Source organism: Eschrichtius robustus, chromosome 18 (assembly GCF_028021215.1).
Source record: "Eschrichtius robustus isolate mEscRob2 chromosome 18, mEscRob2.pri, whole genome shotgun sequence".
Taxonomy (NCBI): Eukaryota; Metazoa; Chordata; class Mammalia; order Artiodactyla; family Eschrichtiidae; genus Eschrichtius; species Eschrichtius robustus.
Window position 1 is genome coordinate 22,388,361 of NC_090841.1, and position 23,212 is coordinate 22,411,572.

A 23,212-nucleotide genomic window follows, 5' to 3' on the forward strand; every position below is an offset into this window, starting at 1 on the left:
TGATGGTGTAAGTTCCAGTCCAAATCTGAAGGCAGGAGATGATTAGTGTCCCAGCTTGAAGACAGGCAGAGAGAGTGCATTCTCCCTTACTGAACCTTTTTTTCTATTTCGGCCTTCAACTGATTGGGTTAAGCTCACCCATATTGGGGAGGACAATCTACTTTACTCACTCTACTGATTCAAAGGTTAATTCATCCAGAAATACCCTCACAGACACACCCACAATAACGTTGGACCAAATATCTGGGCAACCTGAGGCCCAGTCAGGTTGGCACATAAAATTAACCATCACAGACAGATACAGAGGTCACCACGCAAAAAGGAAACTCACAAATTCTTTACACTCCCAGATGATTGACTAATCAAGTTTTTTTTTTAAATGGAAAATGTCAATATCTTATTTTATTATTATTAATGTAAGTATGTGATGCCAAAGAAATGAAGGTAATTTTACAAACTCAGAATTTTGGCAAATACATGAAATTTCCATTTTATTACAGTTTTATACCACATTAGTTCAAATGCATTTCTCTACAGCTCCTTCCACAGAGCTCCTCTGGAATTATTTCAGTCATCCTTAACATGTGACTTTACCAAAGGCTTTGAATGTAAAATAAACATATAAAATTTCAAACTAGTAACTTTTAATTATGAATGGGATAAGAAATAAAGTCATCAGATGATGGCTGGGGATATTAATTTCCAACAAGACACTTTGTTGAAATTTTTCTGATACCCCAGGTATAAATGAGAACCTTCAAAAAACAAGGGCAGAACCAAAGCACAATAAAGAAGCCTCCACAGCTTAAGCCTCCCATAGTCCTAAACCTCTGACAGAAGCTAGGCAAAGCATCTTTCTTGCAAATTAAGTGGGTTTCCAGTATTTCCATGTAGTTGAGCTTTCAGAGACAGACACTCAAGCATATCCTCAGGGTATACCATCTTGGCTCTGGTTGTATTAATTATGCCTGAAGAGTTTAATACCCATCCAAGTCCAAAGGTGGAAGAACACATAAATGGGTATGGTAATCAACAAGAGCAGACTGTAAAAGCACACCACAGAGGCCGAGTATAACAGTCCTGCTAAAGAGACCAATGGAATAAGGACAGTCAATGTAGGAAGAGACAGAAACATTCTTTTCCTCCACTTTTTTACACACCACTCTGACTTTTTTTTAATAGATTTATTTATTTTATTTATTTCGTTGCTGCATGCAGTCTTTCTCTAGTTGTGGAGAGCAGGGGCTACTCTTCGTTGCGGTGCGCGGGCTTCTCATTGCAGTGGCTTCTCTTGTTGCAGAGCACGGGCCCTAGGCATGCTGGCTTCAGTAGTTGCGGCTCGCGGGCTCAGTAGTTGTGGCTCACGGGCTCAGTAGTTGTGGCTCGCGGGCTCTAGAGCACAGTAGTTGTGGCGTACGTGCTTAGTTGCTCCGCGGCATGTGGAATCATCCTGGACCAGGGCTCAAACCCGTGTCCCCTGCATTGTTAGGCGGATTCTCAACCACTGCGCCACCAGAGAAGTCCCCACTCTGACTTTTTAAAAGGTGGATGGTATTTAGAAAATTTACTTGTGTCGTTGTTTTTAAGTATGACCTACTGCTGCTTCATTTCTTCTTGCTTCTTATTTTGATGTGTCATCCTAGCTGCCTGTGGTATCATATTAGGAATCCCATCAATAATTGGATAGGGTATTCCTAACTCTCCGTTAATCAATTCATTGGTCGATGCTTCATATCTGAGTGGCTTCTTGGAGAGCGGGCACACCAGGAACTGCAGCAGCGCTGGGTCGAAGGCGCGGGGCGGTTTCCTCGTCCTCTCGCTCTTGTCTGTGGACGGCCGCGACACCGACGCGTGCAGACAACTCTGGGCGCCCGCGGACGGCTCTGCGTGTGTCCCCCGCAGCGCTGAGACGAGCTGGCCGCACGCTCCACTCAGCGTGTTCCGGCGGCCCGCGCCCTTGACCACCCCCCTCAAGTTCTTATTAAATCTTTTAAGGCACAAATGCAAGCCAAGGAGGGAAGGCTCAAGAACTCACTAACGGCTGAAAATTTTTCAAGACCACGACATGTTTTGTAAATTTAGAACACCACAGTTCTATCATGTAGCCGTTAGATGATAAGGAGCAGTCATTAGAGATGTTACAAGTGAGTTGAGGGAGTTAGAATGATATTAACAGTAGCTGAGTCCACTCTCAGATTTTGTCCTTGGCCCTCCCATAGGTGCCCAGTGTCCCTCTAGGCCAGAGATTCTCTTTGTTCATACTTACTCAGAAACATTCTAGCAAGAGGAAGTATTACCTTCAGCGGCATTCATATAGGCAGAAAAACACCATCACAAAATCCTTCTTTTTAAAAAATTTTTTTCTTCCAATTTTATTGAGATATAATTGACATACAGTACTGTATAAGTTTAAGGTATACATCATAATGATTTGACTTACAACCTGAAATGATTATCACAATTAAGTTTAGTGAACATCCATTTTCTCATATACATAACAAAATCAAAGAAACAGAGGAAAATATCTTTTCGTGTGATGAGAACTCAGGATTTACCCTCTTGACAATGTTCATATATAACATACAGCAGTGTTAATTATATTTATCATGTTGTACATTATATCCCTAGTGTTTATTTATAACTGGAATTTGTAACTTTTGCAAAATCCTTCTCAATAAGCCAGACTTACTCTGTATTGGTTATTAACATAAAGATTTTCATTCAAAAATTACAAATGAATGTGGCAATGTGGTCATTAATTAGATTTCCCCTACACTAGTGATGGTATAGGTCGATAATTTTGCTTCGATATCACACCAGGGCTATATGATCCCATCTGTAAATTCTCTCTGCCTCTCCCTTTGTCCTCTCAGTTCTCTCTTTCACAGAATACCTGCCTTCCCTGGCAGAGTCCTTGCTTCCCCAGTCATCCACAAACAAAAAGAAATACTCCCTGCAATAGTTTCCATGTTGTTAGCACAAGCACATTGTTGAGCATGAGATGTGGAGTCATGGCTTCAAGTTATAGCACCGCTGCCTACTCCCTTAATTATTTCATCATCTCGGCACCTACTTCCTAGCTTATAAAATGGGATTATTATACCTACCTTGTAGAGTTCTGACAGGATTAAATGTGAAATAAATAAAAAAGACTTAACACTACAATGTGAAAACTATGTGGTAACTGCATTAATTATATTGGGTCAAATATTTGAAAGGAAGCACAAAAGATTTATTATAGGCAGTGGTGTGCTGGTAAATGTTTAACAACTGGCTTTTTCTAACCCCCAGAAAAAGCCCTGGTTTGTAATGTTTGCCTAATTTTTTTTTTTTTGAGGATTCAGTTTATTTATTTATTTATTAAAAAAAAATTTTTTTTTTTTTGGCCACACCTCGCGGCTTAGTTCCCCGACCAGGGATCGAACCTGGGCCCCCTGCAGTAGAACTGCAGAGTCCTAACCACTGGACCTCCAGGGAAGTCCCTGTTTGCCTGATTTGCAGTGTGAAGTTGGATGAGAGGCATATTAGCGTGGCATGGTATAGTATTTTCACCCTATGGCTACATTAGATGTAAATAGAGCGCATAGACAATCGTAAAATACAGTAAAATAATTGGGAAGTGATGAGTTTTTGGTTTTATTATCTTGGTGTTCAGTATAATTTATTTAATCCTTAGTGTTCTGGAGAAAAGGGAGTAGCATGAGAACCTGCTGTAGAGCACAGGGAACTCCACTTTGCTGTACAGCAGAAACTAACACAACATTATAAAACAACTATACCCCCATTTCAAAGAAAAACCGAGTAGCATCTGCTAACCCCAAAGGGACCTATGTGCTGGTGTCTGTGGAGCGGGGGGATGCCAGCAGGCAGGGCACAGTGAGTGAGTGAGGAAGCAGTGACAGTGCCACCAGTTGGAGAGGGAATGGGAGGTCAGCCCATGCAAGGCCTTGCAGGCCTTGTTCAGATCAAATATAAACTTGAAGAAGAGGTTGTTTTTTTTTTGGCCGCGCTGCACAGCTTGCGGTATCTTAGTTCCCTGACCAGAGATCAAGCCCAGGCCCTCAGTAGTGAAAGTGTGGAGTCCTAACCACTGGACTGCCAGAGCATTCCCTGAAGAAGAGTTTTAAGCCTGAGTATAAAATAATCAGATTTACATTTTAAAAAAGATCTCTTTAGCTACTGTGGAAAAACAAAGTGGATAGGAAGGGGCCAGAATGGAAACCAAGAGACTAGTTCAGACATTACTGCACTAATCCACGTTGGAAGGAGCAGTGGTTTGCATTAGGAAAGTGGCAGTGGAGATATAGAGAAGTAGATGAACTGGAAACATATAGATAGATTTAGGAGGTCGAATTGACAAGGCTTTGTGATTCCTTGCTGTGTAGCAAAATAGGACCATTTACTGGGCAGAAGACCTGAATAGATATTTTTCCAAAGAAGACATACAGGGACTTCCCTGTGGTCCAGTGGTTAAAACTTCACCTTACAATGCAGGGGGTGTGGGTTTGATTCCTGGTCAGGGAGCTAGCATCCCACATGCCTCACGGCCAAAAATCCAAAACATAAAACAGAAGCAATATTGTAACAAATTCAATAAAGACTTTAAAAATGGTCCACATCAAAAAAATCTTTAAAATAAAAAAAAAAAGAAAACATACAGATGGAAAATGGGCACATGAAAAGATGCTCAACATCACTAATCATCAGAGAAATGCAAATCAAAACCACAATGAGATATCACTTCACACCTGTCAGAATGGCCATCATCAGAAAGTCTACAAATAAAAAACGTTGGCAAGGATATGGAGGAAAGGGACTATACGCTGTTGGTGGGAATGTAAATTGGGGCAGCCACTATAGAAAACAGAACGGAGGTTCTTCAAAAAACTAAAAATAGGGACTTCCCTGTGGTCCAGTGGCTGGGACTCTGCATTCCCAATGCAGGGGGCCTGGGTTCGACCCCTGGTTGGGGAACTGGATCCCACATGCATGCCGCAACTAGGAGTCTGCATGCTGCAACTAAGAGATCCATGTGCCACAGCAAAGATCCTGTGTGCCGCAACTAAGACCTGGTGCAGCCAAATAAATTAATTAATTAAATATTTTTAAAAATTAAAAAAAAAAACTAAAAATAGGGACTTCCCTGGTGGTTCAGTGGTAAAGAATCTGCCTTACAATGCAGGGGACGCGGGTTCAATCCCTGGTCGGGGAACTAAGATCCCACATGCCATGGGGCAACTAAGCCCATGCACCACAACTACTGAGCTCGCATGCCTCAACCAGAGAGCCTGCGTGACACAAACTACAGAGCCCACGCGCTCTGGAGCCTGTGCGCCACAACTAGAGAGAGAAAACCCGCACGCCACAACTAGAGAGAAGCCCGCATGCCTCGACGAAGATCCCATGTGCCACAACTAAGACTGCATGCAGCCAAATAAATAAATAAATAATAAATAAATCTTAAAAAAAAACAAAAAACTAAAAATAGAATTACCATATGTGATCCAGCAATTCCCCTCTCGGGTATATATTTGAAGAAAACAAAAATACTAATTCAAAAAGATACATGCACCCCAATGTTCATAGCAGCATTATTTACAGTAGCCAAGATATGGAAGAAACCTAAGGGTCCATCAACAGATGAATGGGTAAAGATGTGATATATATATGTGTGTGTATATATATATATATATAAATATATATAATGGAATACTACTCAGCCATATAAAAGAATGAAATTCCTCCATTTGCAACAGCGTTCTAGATCTAGAAGGTATTATGTGTACTGAAATAATTCAGACAGAGAAAGACAAATACTGTATGTTATCACTTACAAGTGGAATCTAAAAATTAAAACAAACAAATGAATATAACAAAACAGAAAAGGACTCACAGATATAGAGAACAAACTAGTGGTTACTGGTGGGGAGAGGGGAGGGGGGAGGGAGGAGATGGGGAAGGGGATTAAGAGATACAAACTATTATGTATAAAATAAACAACAAGGATATATTGTATAGTACAGGGAAATACAGACATTATTTTGTAATAACTTTAACTGGGGTATAATCTATAAAAATATTGAATCACTGCATTATACATCTGAAACTAATGAAATTTTGTAAATCAACTATACTTCAATGAAAAAAAAATAGGACCATTTACCAAGTGATAACTCAGTACAAGAAAACAGAACAAAACACACACACATAAACACACATAGATTTGCTCCTTCTGGGAGATGAGACAAGACTCTGCATGTATTTTCCCTGATGGATAACACAATTCAGTTGAATTGCTTTTGTTAAGTGTCTTATGTCTGATGTAACATATGGTTACTGTGGCCTGCTAGAAGCCCTCAGTCTCAGTAAGTCAGTTTAATTGCCCATTAGGGATTACTCTGGGAATAAAGTGTTAAATAAAGCATGAGAAAATTTAATTTGTCATTGCTGTAATGAAATCCAATTTGTTTTCATATATGATTTACCAAAACATTTATATCATACTTTATATATTAAATAAAATTATAGTTAGGAAACAGCACTGAAACCCTTGATCAAAGTGCCCAGATAAAAATCACAAATAACAGTAAGTCCTAAAATATCATATTAAACAGATGGATCCTCACTAGTGTTCAGATTTCAAAGCCAGGGAGGCCATGCGTGCTGAATATCAATGAGGAATTATGTCCATATTCCTGCTAAGAGCAAAAGCGAGGCCCTTCCTTGTTGATGGATCTGACTTCCCACCCAAATACACAAACATCAGGGACAGGAATAGTTTTCACATGCAGGGTGAGGTGAAAATATTAGCTAAGGCAAGGATGTGCCTACCCATCAATGGGTAGAGTCGAAAGTTCAGTTTAAGGCTCCTTTCTATAAGTAGAGCTCTTGCAATAGCTTTGTCAATGCATTTTTTACTTCTCTCTCATGTAACAACTGAGTTGATGATGGCTCTGCTCCATGTAGTTGTTGGGGACCTAGGGTTCTTCCATCTTATTATTTCGTCATCTCTGGGGTGTTGTCCTCCTCTGAATGATGGACCACAAAGTCTGCATCTTCCAACCAGCAGGAAAAGGAAAAGGGGAAAAGAATTATACATCACTTTGGCCAGAGCTTCAAAATATTTTTTTTTCATGGCAGCATTATTCACAAGAGCCAAGAGGTGGAAGCAACTCAAGTGTCCAAGAACGGATGAATGGACAAACAAAATGTGGTCTATACATACAATGGGGTATTATTCAGCGTTAAAAAAGGAATGAAATTCTGTCACATGCTGCAACACGGATGAACCTCGATGACATTATTCTAAGTGAAATAAGCCAGTCACAGAAAGATAAGTATGTGTGATTCCACGGACAAGAGGTACCTAGAGTAGTCAAACTCATAAAAACATGGTAGAAAAAAAGGTAGAATAGAGGTTGTCAGGGGCTAGGAGGAGGGGGGAATGGGAGTTGTAGTTTAATGAGTACAGAGTTTCAGTCTTGCAAGATGCGAGAATTTTGGAGCTGGATGAGGGTGATGGTTGCACAAAAATGTGAATGAACTTAATGCCACTGAATGGATAAGATGGTAAATGTTCTGTATATTGTACCACAATTTTAAAAAACACCTAAAATAAAAAAAAAAAATTGTAGTCTGAATTGGGATGCAAATAAGGGCCATATGTTGTGACTGGTTGAAACGTCTCTTAGTTCTCACTCTCTCTCTGTCTCAGCCTCGTTGTTAAAGAAACTAGATTAGTTTCTTAGATATAGTTCTTTAACTATACACTTTTCTACATTCTGTATTTTACTCATTGCATCTGAGGGTATCATTTATGATGTTTCTCCTTCCCTTTTATTTCCTACAAACTGCTAGTTAGATCTTGAGGCATGATCAGACTCGGGCTTGATTTTGGTAGAGGTGAAGATGATTTACTTCCTGTGTGCTCTTGTGCACTTCCAGCCAGAGAGAGATCACATCTAGCTTTCTTTCTTCTTGCGATGTTGGCAACCATCGATGAGTATTGCTTAGACCCAATAATTCATTAGGGATTGCAAAACTGTTATATTGCAGGTGCTGGGCTGAGTCGCTGCTGTCCTGGGACAGAGGCTGCCCCTGAGGAGCCAGTGGGGACCAGGGCTGAGGGGTTGAGGCACATTAACCACTGACCCACCCACCATTGGCTTAGGCTCCCCATGTGGATTCACTGACACAATGACTCAAGGTTACTGTGTATGGGTTTATTTGGATGGACTATCTCTTAGGTACTACATTAAACATTTTTACCTACATTAACAGAGACACTTTTAGGCTGGAGGAGTACTCCAGGGAGTTCGGCTCTCAATCCACCTGTAGTACTCTGATGCCCAGTCTTGCGTCCTCTTTATCCTTCAACCCCAAAGCCATAGCTTTTTCTGTTTTATTTTCCTGCAACATCCTTTGATCACCCACCAAGAAGAGCTTCCATGGCCTATTAAAATTGGAGCTCCCAAATTTGCTCCTGGCTGATAGCCTAATTGTTTTTGTTTCTACACATAATAGATTTCTACAGCATTTGCCTCTCAAGCATCCAGAAAGAAAAGCACTGTCTTTGCTAAACTAAGAGAATCAAGTGCAGAGTAACTCCATTCAGTTTGCACAAAAGTTCGGCTCTGCATGGGGATAAACTAGGCTGGGTCACAAGTCTGCTCTGTAAGTAGCTGCCCCATGTGGACACATCTCTGCAATGCCTCAGGACCAGTAAACAAGCTATTTGTTTACTGTCCTCTGGGAGGACAGAACTGATGAAGATGGAATGACTCCTGAGAGGAGTCAGTAGTTAGTGATATCTCTGCTCCACTGCTATTTTATTTTTCTGGCTTCAAGGCTCAGATTCAACTCTAGCAGGAGAGAACGCCCTTAGCAATTACTTATTATTTTATATCCTTTTGTTCCTATGTACTCCTCATTAACAAGATAATCAGAATTGCCTATTTCCTGAATCCAAAGAGCATTATGTAAATCACACATTAAAACTGATTTTGTTATGTTGATTCTTTTGCAATTCCTTCCAGCTTGCAGAGACCTTGAGCCATGAATGCTTTCTTGTGAAAAGGATGTTAATTGCTTTCCCTGGGGTCAAACAGGCTCTTTGTAAATCAGGAATCCAATACTCACTAAGAACCCAGATGAAGAATTGACCATTAGTCTTACAAGAGCTATAATTGAGCATTTTTTTTTTAGCTCTAATGCAGATTTGTTTTCAATGGATTTTTTTCTCTTCTATCATCTTCTAAATAAAATAATTACTGTGAATCTTTAGACTCAGATTATTCATTTATTGTATGAGAATTCTTTCCAAGAATCTCTTCCCTCAATGACTAAAACATCTCTCTCTCTCTCTCTCCCACCCCCCGCCCCCATCTGTCTGTCTTTTCTTGGGTCACTGATGATTTACAAAGTGAACTTAACAGTCCTGATTTTCCGTATTGGTTGTAGTGGTGGGGTTGGCAGGTGGTAGAGAGACAAATGTCGGGATAAAAATTCCTCTCCATATCCAGACAGATTTAACCAATATCCTCTTGTGTGACTAGGCAGACTAGAGCAAGTATGTTGCACCTGCTATGTTACTATTTGAATGTAGATGAACTTTCTATGTACTATTTAAATTCCACCAGCCAAGAAAAAGGAAAACTATAATACTTCTATTGAGAGAATGCCAGAGCAAGCTACTATTGGACGTGAGTTACTGCCTATCTTCCTGGGCAACTCCTGTTGCTGCCATTGGCTATGACTCTGGAGTGGTTTTAAAATATATCCCAACCTAATCAAACTTACAAGCTTTTGCACAGCAAAGGAAACCATAAACAAAATGAAAAAACCTACAGAATGGGAGAAAATATTTGCAAACGATGCGACCGACAAGGGCTTAATTTCCAAAATATAAAAACAGCTCATACAACTCAACAACAAAAAAACAAACAACCCAATCGAAAAATGGGCAGAAGGCCTAAATAGACATTTCTCCGAAGAAGAAATACAGATGGCCAATAGGCACAGGAAAAGATGCTCAACATCGCTAATTATTAGAGAAATGCAAATCAAAACTACAATGAGGTACCACCTCACACCAGTCAGAATGGCCATCATTAAAAAGTCTACAAATAACAAATGCTGGAGAGGGTGTGGAGAAAGGGGAACCCTCCCACACTGTTGGTGGGAACGTAAGTTGGTGCAGCCACTGTGGAAAATAGTATGGAGGTTCCTCAGAAAAGTAAAAATAGAATTACCACATGATCCAGCAATCCCACTCCTGGGCATGTATCCAGACAAAACTCTAATTCAAAAAGATACATGCACCCCAATGTTCATAGCAGCACTATTCACAATAGCCAAAACATGGAAACAACCTAAATGTCCATTGATAGATGAATGGATAAAGAAGATGTGGTACATATATACAATGGAATACTACTCAGCCATAAAAAAGAATGAAATAATGCCATCTGCAGCAATGTGAATGCAACTAGAGATTATCATACTAAGTGAAGTAAGTCAGGAAGCCAAATACCATATGATATCACTTATATGTGGAATCTAAAATATAGCACAAACGAACCTATCTACAAAACAGAAACAGACTCACAGACATAGAGAACAGACTTGTGGTTGCCAAGGGGGAGGGGGTGGGGAAGGGAAGGACTAGGAGTGCAGACGTAAACTAGCAGATGTAAACTATTATATACAGGATGGATAAACAATAAGGTCCTACTGTACAGCACAGGGAACTATATTCAATGTCCTGTGATAAACCATAATGGAAAAGAATAGTAAAAAAAGAATGTCTGTATGTGTATAACTGAGTCACTTTGCTGTATAGCAGATTGGCAGAGCACTGTAAATCAACTATACTACAATAAAAAAATTAATTAAATTAAATTAAAAAAAATATGGCACAAATGAACCTATCTATGAAACAGAAACAGAATCATGGACGTAGAGAACAGGCTGGTGATTGCCGAGGGGGTGGGGGTTGCGGGAGGGATGGAGTGGGAGTTTGGGGTTGGCAGATGTCAGCTTTTATATAGGGAATAGGTAAAAAAAACAAGGTCCTACTGTAGAGCACAGAGAACTACATTCAACATCCTATGACAAACCATAATGGAAAAGAATATTTTAAAAAGAATGTATATATATATATATGTATAACTGAATCACTTTGCTGTAAAGCAGAAATTAACACAACATTGTAAATCAACTAAATTTCAATAAAATAATATTAAAATTGAAAAATAAAATAAAATATATCCCAATTCTTTGATACTCCTTTCTTCAAAATGTGAAGCCTAGGACCCCTACCCCTTGATACAGTGACTCACTTCAAACAAAAGGAATGCTATGAAAGTGAAATTATATGATTTCCATGGCTAGGATAACAAGGCTAGCTTTCCACCTGTTCCTCTCTCTCTTTCTCTCAGCAACTAGATGAGTCAGTTTATTTAGTATGCATACGGTCCCCAAGTGCCCATTTGTAAACGCAACAATTATAACACAATCCAATTTAAAAATCTCTACTCTAATGAATAAAACAAAATAGCCACTACCATAGGAAAATTCAGCTGTGTATGTTTTAAGATGAAAATACTAATGGGAAGTTTAAAATTTATGGTTTAGAGCCTCATTATTCAAAGTGTGGTCCCCAGACTAACAATATCATATCACTTCAGAGCTTTGTGAGAAATGCAGAATTTAAAGTCCTATCCTAGACCTACTGAATCAGAATCTGCATTTTAAACATCCCCAGGTGATTCATATGCACTTGAAACTTTGAGAATGGAGGTGGGATGGGGGTGGTTGATTCATATACTCATTATTCAATAAATATTCATTGCACTGGGGATAGAGCAGTGAACAAGGCAAGTCAGAAACTTTCAGTTCTCTTCCAGCTCTAAAGCTTTACATTTTTAAAATCTAATTCTTTGACAGGTAGAATTATTTTTCTCTAGCTCTTCTCCTACCATCACATGATGACAGTACCATGAAACTCTGAATAGAAAAACAGGTGCCAGAGAAAGCGGGGTGGGGTGTGTGTGGAAATTCCTTCAAGATTATAACTCTACCCTAAAACTGGAGTAGAAGTATGCGTATATACATTAAAACACCAACTGCTGCCGCTGACAGCTTGCTACAAATTGTCTCTTTAAGCATTCCAAGGTTCTCTGACTCGAATTTCAAAATTGCTCCACAAATCGCTGGGAAAGTTCACAGTATTTTGGAAACAGTGAGATTCTGACAGCATGTCAGGCATCCACTGTTGTGTCTTGCAAAGTTACATCTCCAATGACAAGCCATGGTGCTAGAAAAAATGGCAGAGGAATGGCAGAGTTTCACCTATAACAACAAAGCCAAGACTTACTATTTGCCACTAGCCACAGGTCTAGAAACATTTTTTATCTTTTAAATTTCATGAATAGGCCTTTAGGCAGTAAAAAAAGAAAATGGGGAGGAGAATAAAAGGACAGAAAAAAGAAAAAGAAAGATGAAAAAGAAGTACAGTACATCAGAACTAACCTCCATTCCTATTCACTGGTCCCAGGTGCCCCAGGCTGCCTGCCTTTGGTCTGACTCCTTCATTTAGCAGTCGTGAAGAAAAAGCTAAAGCTATTATTTTAAATGTCATTTCCTTTCCCTCAGAGGTCAGATTTACAAGGCAACTCTTTTTAAAGGCTGAAGGAAAAAATTGATTTTTAACACAAAATACTTTGTCGATTTTATAAGATCACTTCTTTTTTAACCCTTGCAAAATGTTTTCCGCTTTTTATGCATATCTTGTGCTATTTGGCTGTAACATCTTTGGTCCTGTAAATCTATACAAATGTGCTTAAACAACATGGTTCAGATTATTTGTTGGGGGAATTTTTGTCATAATAATTATACCACTGTTTAACAGTCCTTTAAAATTTTAATGAGCACCTGACATATATTAATATCAAGAACATATCAATAAATATTTGTTAAATGAATAACTGAAGCAGAGTTCTGACAGACAACAGAAAATATAATTTAGACCCCCATCTGTCAAGGACTCAGCAGTTGGTTACATGACCAGTCACCGCCTGTTACCACAGCAAGGCTATTTTAATGAAAAGGGATAACATTGATTTATACCCTTTGGTTTCAGTTTGACTCCAGGATTGCTCAATATTAAGGTCTCTGGGGAAGCAAGACTGTTAAAAGCAATGCTGGATGAGGCAAACATATAATGGTCAAACGACTATGTAACTGAAAAATCCTCCCAAACCAAGCATTCACAAATGAGCTTGGTTTGTGGGTTTAGAATTATAATGAAGAGAAGGCAGTGTTTGAAGCCCTAAAGACTGTGTGTGTGTGTGTGTGTGTGTGTGTGTGTGTGTGTGTGTGTAAGCAATGGCTTCTGAAGCACACTTTACAAAAGTACGCTTCAAAGGAGCTAGCTGAATGTTTTATGTTCACTGCATGCTTGTTAGTAACTGCCCTCATTTCTCCTGTTTACTTCTTTTCTTACTGATCTGAAGGATGTAGTTAAAATCCCAGTGACTTGTGGTTTCTGCTAGAGAGATAAACAGTGCCTGACCCCATGTGATCTGTTGCACGAATAGAGATCAGGATTTCATCTTCTAGCAACTCAATTTTGGGTGGTTGCTAAGGAGACTATTGGCATCTCTGTGTCCTAGGTGCCATATTGCTTGGAAAGAATTACAGCAGCTTCGCCTGTTACTTTCCGGGAGAGAAAACCTGAAAACTCATTAAGCAGCCAACATTTTAAAATTCTGCTGGTCTCTTTGATGTTTTGAGTGCCTCTGGCCTTGGAGTATAACTTGTGAACATGTTGGCATCTAAATGAGAACACTCTCAGAAATGACAGTGCAGCCTTGCTATAGAAAATAGAAGCATGAGTGGTCTGGCTGTGGGTACCAAATTCTCCAACCCAGCCTACAGAACAGGCCTGGTTTGTTTTTTGTTTCTTTGTTTTGTTTTGTTTTTTTCAGTTCTACTCACCCTTCTTAAAGGTCAGTTCCAACCTTATTTTTAACAAGCCATAAGGTCCTGGGCAAGTACCCTCTCTGACCTTCAGTTCCCTTATCCTTTAAGGCAGAAAAATAGTGATCCCTCACAATGTTGTTCATGGGGATTAAAGAAGGTACTGAGAACATGAGGTCAAAAGCTACTTGTAAATTGCAAAGCATGTGTAAATTACTATTCCTGGGGACAGTAAGTTTTGCACAAATCCAGATTAGCTCTGAAGCTAGAATGACCCTTCAGGATTGTCCCAAATAGGGCTAATATGGCCAGGCATTCTTTCCCCTCTGTTATGAACCGAATGTTTGCGTCCTTCCCAAATTCATTGTCAAAGCCCTAACCCCCAAGTGATGGTATTCGGAGGTGAGGCATTGGGAAGGTTATTAAATTGAGATGTGGTTATGAGGGTGGCACCCTGTGATGGGACTAGTGTGCCCCAGAGCTCTTTCTCTCCCCACCGTGTGAGAACACAGTGAGAAGGTGGCCATCTGCAAGTCAGGAAGAGAGCTCTCACCAAGAAACTGACTGTGCTGGCACCCTGACCTTGGACTTCCAGCTTCCAGAACAGCAAGAAAATAAACGTGTGTTGTTTAAGCGACCCCGTCTATGGCATTTGTTACAGCAGCCTGAGCTGACTCAGACACCCTCTGTCAATCAGTTACTGGATGTGGGCTGCCCCAGGAAGGGGCTTGACTTCTGTCTACACAGTTCAGGTAATCCCTGAAGGGGCTGATTAGCTGAAGGCCGTCTGTGGGTACACATCACAGTGGACACGCAATCACTGTTATTATCTCTCTCTCCTCCCTAACAAGAAACCCCATTCTGTCCAGCTAGTTTATGTCAGGCAGTAATAACAAGCTCATTACTGACTTCACATTTCATTTATTCATCTCTATTGGGCTCCACTCCTCACCTCTTTTGCACAAAATCTTTTTAAATAGCGGGTCTCAATTACCTTTTCATTTGTACTGCATCCAGGGATACAACACACGCCAATTAGCAATGGTAGCCTGTGATTTTCCCCAGGTGGGAACGGTGGGATATGGGCTCATTCTTCCTCTCAGGGCAATATATTAGGATCTTGGAAAAAATAACTAATCAGATCCATCCCGCGTGGAGTTTAACTCTTACTATCAAGTCTTGGGGCAACTCACTGTTACTCTTATGTAACAAAAACAAATGGATTTAAGCAGATGAACACCATGGTAAAACTTGCAATTTAGAAAGATTTCTCAAACTAGAATGTGGACCAAGTGGGGAAGACTAGGAGCAGGGAGGTGGTAGAGGGACTTCCAGTCAAACACTGGAAATGTTAACTACAGATTTATTTCCTATTTTGTCTTCCCTCAAATTCCCACTAAAAGGATGTTACCTTTAAATATATTTTTTAAGAACAGAATAACAGCAAATGAGGAAAGAGTTAAGCCCCATTTGGGAAGCTAGAAAATAGATGGAAGAATGAAGACTGACAGCGGCATGGAGAAAGGTACCATCTAAGTGCCTGGGGAAAGAGATGTCAGTTAGGGATGTGTTCAGCTGCATGTAATGGAATATGTAACAAGCAGAGGCTTCAATATCCAGGGTTTACTTTTCTCATATCAGAAGAGGTCCAGAGGAAAGTGGTTTCCAGCATTAGTTCAGCTATTCACCTATGCCGGGTTCTATCTTTCTGCTCAGCAGTCCTTAGCTAGTTGACTTTTGCTTGCCTCATGGTCACAAGTTGATCCCTGCAGCTCCAGGTATCATGTCTGCATCAAAGAAAGAATGGGTAAAGGAGAAGCCTCATGACAGTCACATCCATCCCTTTCTATTGGGAAAACAAACATTTTTAAAAGTCTCTCCAGCAGACTGCTGCCTACAACAAAAGTGGTTATATTTGGTCTCTGTGGCTACACGGGAGGCTGGGAAAGTAAGTACCTTGCCTGAGGCTGCGCACCTGGTTGTCTTAAAGCTAACTGATATCCCGTTAGCAGAGAACAAGGAGGAACTAGATATCAAGTAGGTATCTGATAGGTTTGGCCATATATACCCACGAAAGGTGAGTGATTTGCCTAAAAGGCATCAGGTCCTGTGGAAGGAACGATGAGCAAGCTGAAATCCTTGAAATGTGTTGAAAACCTGTTGCTAATCCAGGTGGACACCTCTGTGGATTGTCTCCTATACCCATCCTGCCAGCACTCAACCTTGCCCCCTCTCTCCCTTATGGAGACAGGACCTATTCCCTAAAGAAACTGAAGGAAGAGAGGCTCTGGATCAGAGGACACTAGGCTTAGCAGAAGGCAAGAGTGAAGATCCAGACAGAAAGAAGGGGATTCAGGGCAAGTTTGCATGTGGAACGGCGAAACTCCAAGGAGGTTGCCTTGCTCCTGGGATGCCAGCATCTGTGTAGCCTCCGGGCAGGGAGTCCAAAGGTTCCCTTTCTGGAAAAAGGGAAAATCCTCAGAGAACAGACCTTCTGATACTTCTTGTCACTGTCATTTTTGTCTTAGTGTTAATGTAAGAGAAAAGTTTTGTTTTGTTTTGTTTTTAAATTGTGGTGAAAAGCAACATGGATGGACCTAGAGATTGTCATACTGAGTGAAATAAGTCAGCCAGAGAAAGAGAAATATCATATGATATCGCTTATATGCAGAATCTAAAAAAAAAAAAAAAAGATACAAATGAACTTATTTACAAAACAGAAACAGACTCAGACTTAGAGAACTAACCTATGGTTACCGAAGGGAAGGGTTGGGGGAAGGAATAGCTAGGGAGTTTGGGATCGACATGTACACACCGCTATATTTAAAATAAATAGCCAACAAGGAAAAAAAAATTGTGGTGAAAAACACATGCTCTAACAAGTTTTTTTTTTTTTATAAATTTATTTATTTATTTTTGACTGCGTTGGGTCTTCGCTGCTCCACGCAGGCTTTCTCTAGCCGTGGCGAGTGAGGTCCACTCCTCATTGCGGTGTGCGGGCCTCTCATTGTGGTGGCCCCTCCTGCCGCGGAGCACAGGCTCCAGGTACGCAGGCCTCAGCAGCTGTGGCACGCGGGCTCAGCAGTTGTGGCTCGCAGGCTCCATAGCGCAGGCTCAGAAGCTATGGCACACGGGCCCAGTTGCTCCGCGGCATGCGGGATCCTCCCAGACCAGGGCTCGAACCCATGTCCCCCGCATTGGCAGGCGGACTCCCAACCACTGCACCACCAGGGAAGCCCCAAATTTTTTTTAATTTAAAGTTTTTTTTAGCCACACCGCGTGGCATGTGGGATGTGGAATCTTAGTTCCCCAACCAGGGATTGAACCTGGGCCCCCTGCAGTGGAAGCCCAGAGTCCTAACCATTGGACTGCCAGGGAAGTCCCTCTAACAAATTTTTAAATCTACCCTCTCAGCAAAATTGTAAGAGTACAGTAGCGTATTATTAACTCTATGCACATTGTTGCACTACAGATCTCTAGAACTTTTTCACCACGCATGACTGAAACTTGCCATCCATTAAACAACAACTCCCTGTTTCTCTTTCCCCACAGTGCCAGGCAGCGACCATTCTACTTTCTGCTTCTATGAGTTTTGGTGAAACAGCTTGACCAAAAGCTTAAGTTAAGCAAACCGTATCAGGCCATGTTTCGAAACAAGGAGTCGTGAAATGTGCTATTTAGTCTGTGTTCTGGAGATGTTCAGGACAAGTACTTCCAAAAAAACACAACTAGGGTTGAAGAAATCAGACTCCTTCTGTTTGGTCAGGATGGATCATTGTAAATTTTCCTGATGTAATGGCCTATAAGGGAACTAGCAGACTGGGTGATGGACTGAGGGCAAATCATCCTGGGAGAGCCTCCCAGGCAACTTGTTTCCTGTCCTGAAACGTCAGTGGTCCTCCTGAATCCACCAGCTTGGCCTGTCTGAGAATAAACATGGCTTCTTTGGGTTTAATTAAAACTGTGCCCCTGGGCACAGTTTTAGAAATAGAAATAAGAAATAGGCCAAAGGTATGGGAAGGATAAACACCAACATAATGAAAAAATAAATTTAAATCCATAGTTTTAGTACTTGTGATGTGATTTCTTCTGTGTTATGATTCCTACTCGTCTTGTGTGAAATGTATAGCATTTAAGTTGTGTTAAGCCATGTTAAGTAGTTCAAAATGGAATCACGGTGGCCAATGTGAACTTCCATATTAGTGATTTTGAAACATCTGCTGGAAGAGTTCGAGTGTCTTAGAGTGATAAACTAACATTATTACTTTTGAGGGAATTCCTCAGTGGTCCACTGGTTAGGACTCTGTGCTCTCACTGCTGAGGCCCGGGTTAAATCCCTGGTCGGGAACTAAAATTCCACAAGCCATGTGGCACGGCCAAAAAAAAAAAAAAAAGTATTACTGAAGCCTGTGCACCTAGACCCCGTGCTCCGCAACAAGAGAAGCCACCACAATGAGAAGCCCGCTCACCTCAAAGAAGAGTAGCCCCCGCTCGCCGCAACTAGAGAACGCCCGCACACAGCAACGAAGACCCAAAGCAGCCAAACATAAATAAATAAAATAAAATAAAATAAAGAGTATTACTTTTGATAAGAAGTTTGATGGGCAATGTCCATTAGTGGAACACAAGGAGCAACTGATAGTGTCAAGATCTCTTCCCTAAAGGTAACTGTTACTCCTTAAGAAGAGCCCACTAGACTTAGTGACTTGAAGCCCCTTCGCTGGAGGACCCGACTCCGTGCTGCTGAGAGGTGTTCCAGACGGACACTGCCTGAGGTCTTGCTGGAGCAGAAGGTGACTTCCCATTCATGCTTGTCGGGAAACCCGTTGCCAGACCACTGCACATGCTGAGATGCCTCCTCCCCGTGCTTCTCCCTGGAGTGGTTCATACACCCTTTTCCCTACTTTGACTAACCTGTGTTGGGTGCTGTGTCCAATAAACAGAGTAATTCGTGCATTGAGTGTTGGCGACTGTTTCGTGTTTCTCCAATCCCTTACTGCTGGGCCCTGAAACAAAGAGTACTTACTCTTTCATCATGTTTATTATCAGTATTCCAATCACTTTTGTAATCATTGAACTATTATATAAATATTTTCCTTGCCTTTAAAGTAATTACTGCATTTAAAGGAATCTAAGGCATTAGACTTGCAAAGAATTTAACTGACTAAATTTGCAATTGATGTTTGAATGCTTGGAGAAAACTCATTTGCAAAATTATGACTTTATTAGTTGTGTAAGTAGTTTGTGCATACTTAAAGGAACATTAATTACTGAAATATTAATAAATTTGGGATTAGGCTGAGTACAAGTAACAGTGAGTATTCCTCTCCAGCAGAGAAAACCCTAGAGACAGTTCAACACAGTGAGCTTTTGAATCAATCTGCACACACAAAGAAGCCAATCAACGTTTTTTTCCCAATTTTTATTTTATTTATTTATTTTTTGGCCGTGCTGCGCAGCTTTTGGGATCTTAGTTCCCCCACCAGGGATTGAACTGGGGCCCTCGGCAGTGAAAGCACAGAGTCCTAACCACTGGACCGCCAGGGAGTTCCCTCCCAAGTTTTATTGAGGTATATTAACATACAATACACTGCATATATTCATATGTACAATTTGATTTTTTCCTATGTCTACACTTGTAAAATCAAGATAATAAACATTTCGATCATTCTAAAATGTTTCCTCTTGTTCCTTTGTGATCTGGTCCTCCCTGACCCACCACTTCCCCCCAGTGCCCAGGCAAAATTAGCCTTTTGGTCCTACAGAATAATTTGTACTTTCTAGAATTTTATATATGTGGGATCACACAGTATGTACGTTTTTTGTTTCACCTCTTTTATCCACCATAATAATTTTGAGATTTGGCCATATTGTTGCATATATTAATAATTCACTGTTATATAGCTGAGTAGTGTTCTGTTATATGGATATACCACAATTTGTTTAGCCATTCACTGATTGACGGACATTTGGAATATTAGAAATAAAGTGCTATGAACATTCATGTACAAGTCTTTGGGTGAACATATGCATTCATTTCTTTGGGTAAATATCAGGATTGGAATAGCTGGGCCACAACATAGGTGTATGCTTAACTTTTTAAGAAATTGTTAAACTGTTTTTCAAAGTGATTGTTTTGTTTTACATTCCTTCCAACATTGTTTGAGAATTCCAGTTGATCTGCATCCTTGCAACATTCGGTATGACAGTCTTTTACTTTAAGCCATTCTAGTGGGTATGTAATGGTATTTCATTGTGGTTTTAATTTGCATTTTCCTAATGACTAATAGTGCTGAGCATCTTTTCATGTACTTATTCGCCATCCGCATATCTTCTTTTGTTAAGTGTCTGTTCAAATATTTTGCCCATTTTTTAATTGGGTTGTTTGTCTTGTGTTATTGAGTTTTGAGAGTTCTTGGTATATTCTAGATACAAATCCTTTGTCAGATATGTGTTTTGTGAATATTTCACTCTATAGCTTGCTTTTTCATTTTCTTGACAGTGTCTTTTAAAGAGCAAAAGTCATTAATTTAGATGAAGTCCAGTTTAACAAATTTTTCTCTTAGAATTCATACTTTTTGTCTCTTAAGAAATCTTTGCCTATGCAAGGCTACTAAGAGTTTCTCTTATGTTTTCTTTTAGAAACTTTATAGTTTTAACCCTACATTAGGTATATGGTTAATTTTTAGTCAATTTTTATTTATGGTATTAGGTAAGGGTAAGGGTAAAAGTTCTTTTTTTTTTTTTTTTTTGGCATATGACAATCCAGTTGTCCCAGGATAATTAACTGAGATTATCTATTCCTCATTGAATTGCCTTGATACCTTTGTCAAAAATCAATTGACTGTATATGTCATATATGACCATATCCCTATTCTGTTCCATTGACCTATATGTTTAGCTTTACTTTAATAGCTCACTGTCTTGATAACCGTAGTTTATTATAAGGCTTGAGATCAGGTACTGTGAGTCCTCCAACTTTGTTCTTTTACAGAATTGCTTTGGCTATCCTAGTCTCTTTGCATTTCCATCTGAACATTAGAAACCGCTTGCCAATTTCTGCAAAAATACCTGCTGGGATTTTGATTGAGATTTCACTGACTCTACAGATCAATTTGAAAGGAATTGCCTTCTTGATAACATTGAGTCTTCTGATCAGCAAACATAGTATATTTCTCCATTTATTTATGTCTTTAATTTCTCTCACCAGTGTTTTGAGTTTTCAATATACAGGTCTTGCACATCCATTGACAAATTTATTCCTAAGTACTTCACATTTGTGACATGACCATAAATAGTATTGTTTTAAAATTTCAACTTCTGTGTAAGCTAGTATGTACAAATACAATTCCTTTTTTTGGTATTGAACTTATATTCTGCAATCTTACTAAACCCAGTAAGCTGGGACATTTGTAGGGCTTATGTTGTGTATTTTTCCTGTTCTCAGAAATCATTGTCCCATGCTGCCTAATGCTGACTGTCTGAAAACCATTGTTTTATACATCTTTCTGTTTTTTGTTTTGTTTTGTTTCAAGTAGAAGAAATAAATCTGGTCATTGTTATTCCACTGTGGCCAGAAACAGAGAAAGCCAATCAGATATTTAGTGCCTCACTTTTTATCATGAATGCGCAGCTTGGGATCACTAAGTATTTTACTAAGATCTTCAACATGAAAGGCAGAGACCTAAACAAATAATTTTTTTTAAAAAGGAATTTAAGAGAAAACTTTAAGTATTTTCATTAATACTCTCAGATTACCCAGCAAAATAAATATAGAAAGTTATATAGCAAGAGTAAATTCCTAAAAAAAAAAAATTCTAAGAGATTTGGGGACAGGGCAAGAGGTGGAGAACAGGACACAGTAAAACATAAGAAATAAGCATGTTCTCTGGTTTCTCAAACCATACTGGAAACAGAAGATAATGGAGTGTTACCTTCAACATTCTGTAAGAACATAATTTTCAATGCATAGTTCTATTCCCAGCCAAATTATCAATGGGATTTGATGATGAAATAAAAAATGTTTCAGCCATGTAAAGTTTCAAAAAGTAAACTCCCATGCACCTTTTTTCAGGAAGCTAGCGGAGGATACTCTCCAAAATTGTCTAGTAATACACCAGTAAGAGGGGACCCAACACAGGAGAGAAGGTGTTGAAAGACACAATGGCATCTCTACATCTGGCTTGGGAGACTAGTCCATATTGGGGCAGGAGGATGGAGGGCTGCTAGAGAGAAGAATCCAAAAAAAAAAAAAAAAAATGCTCTTGGGAACATTGTCTCAATCGCCCTTCCTATTCCCTGAATCTCTGTCCTTTACTCCACTTCCTTTTCCAGTAATACATCTGCAGCCTCTGCTGTAGGGTCATCTTGCCCCACTGCAACAAGACCCATAGAAGACCACTGTCTCACAACTTGCATCCTTGCTGCATGCATACTAAAGGAAACTCAGAAGTACCAATCTAGGGTCAGGTAAACAAGGTACTCAGGGCTCAAAATTTAAGTATGCACTTACTCTCAAGTGCAAGGTCAGCACCTCGTGCTTCCCCAAATCTAGTTCCCCAGGGATGGATGTTTGACCAGCTACCACTCCTGTGTCTGCCTCATTGTCTTCTGTCTTCTGGCTGTTCTTTACTCCCTTTTTCTTATGTTCCTCTTCTACAATGGGCTGAAGCATAATAGTAGGCAAATGTGTTTCCTTTAAGAATATTTTTTTAATATTTATTTGTTTGTTTATTTATTTATTTATTTGGCTGTGCTGGGTCTTAGTTGCAGCATGCGGGATCTTTTAGTTGTGGCATGTGAACTCTTAGTTGCGGCATATGGGACCTAGTTCCCTGACCAGGGATTGAATCCGGGCCCCCCGCATTGGAAGCACAGAGTCTTAGCCACTGGACCACCAGGGACGTCCAGGAATTTATATTGTAACGGAGCAGGACCCTATGGAGAGTTCCCCAGACAGACCTGCCCCCACCCCCCTCCACTGCCATATCCTCTGTCTGCCTCTTGTTTGTAGAAAAGCTTTAGTCTCCCAGGCCTCCCATGAGTCACAAAAGGCTAGCTCAAGAGTTAAGGACTGGAAGAATGTGAACATACAGTAACAAAAGATAGCAGTTGGGCCAGGAGAACTGGTAACAATGTACACAACAGATCAGCCATATAGCTGTCACAGAATCTTTAGTTCCTCCCTAAAGGACATAGATAACAGTGTCTGGTGCACATTCTTGAGTTGTCT

General features: G+C 40.1%; 2 protein-coding genes and 1 non-coding gene across 3 annotated transcripts; all 3 read right to left on the reverse strand.

Moving 5' to 3' along the window:
• Window positions 1-958: 958 nt before the first annotated feature.
• Window positions 959-1,135, reverse strand: LOC137752171 (phosphatidylinositol N-acetylglucosaminyltransferase subunit Y-like). Its single transcript, XM_068526908.1, has one exon. It carries the CDS (start codon window positions 1,133-1,135, stop codon window positions 959-961), a length of 177 nt encoding a protein of 58 aa, XP_068383009.1.
• A 458-nt stretch (window positions 1,136-1,593) lies between these two features.
• Window positions 1,594-22,654, reverse strand: LOC137751839 (protein preY, mitochondrial-like). The gene is made up of 3 exons (XM_068526514.1): window positions 22,493-22,654; window positions 21,594-21,664; window positions 1,594-1,987 (listed from the first exon to the last, which is right to left on the reverse strand). Exons 1-3 carry the CDS (start codon window positions 22,652-22,654, stop codon window positions 1,594-1,596), a joined length of 627 nt encoding a protein of 208 aa, XP_068382615.1.
• Window positions 3,405-3,477, reverse strand: TRNAR-UCU (transfer RNA arginine (anticodon UCU)). Its single transcript has one exon. It is a non-coding gene; the product is annotated as a tRNA-Arg (tRNA).
• Window positions 22,655-23,212: the final 558 nt, after the last annotated feature.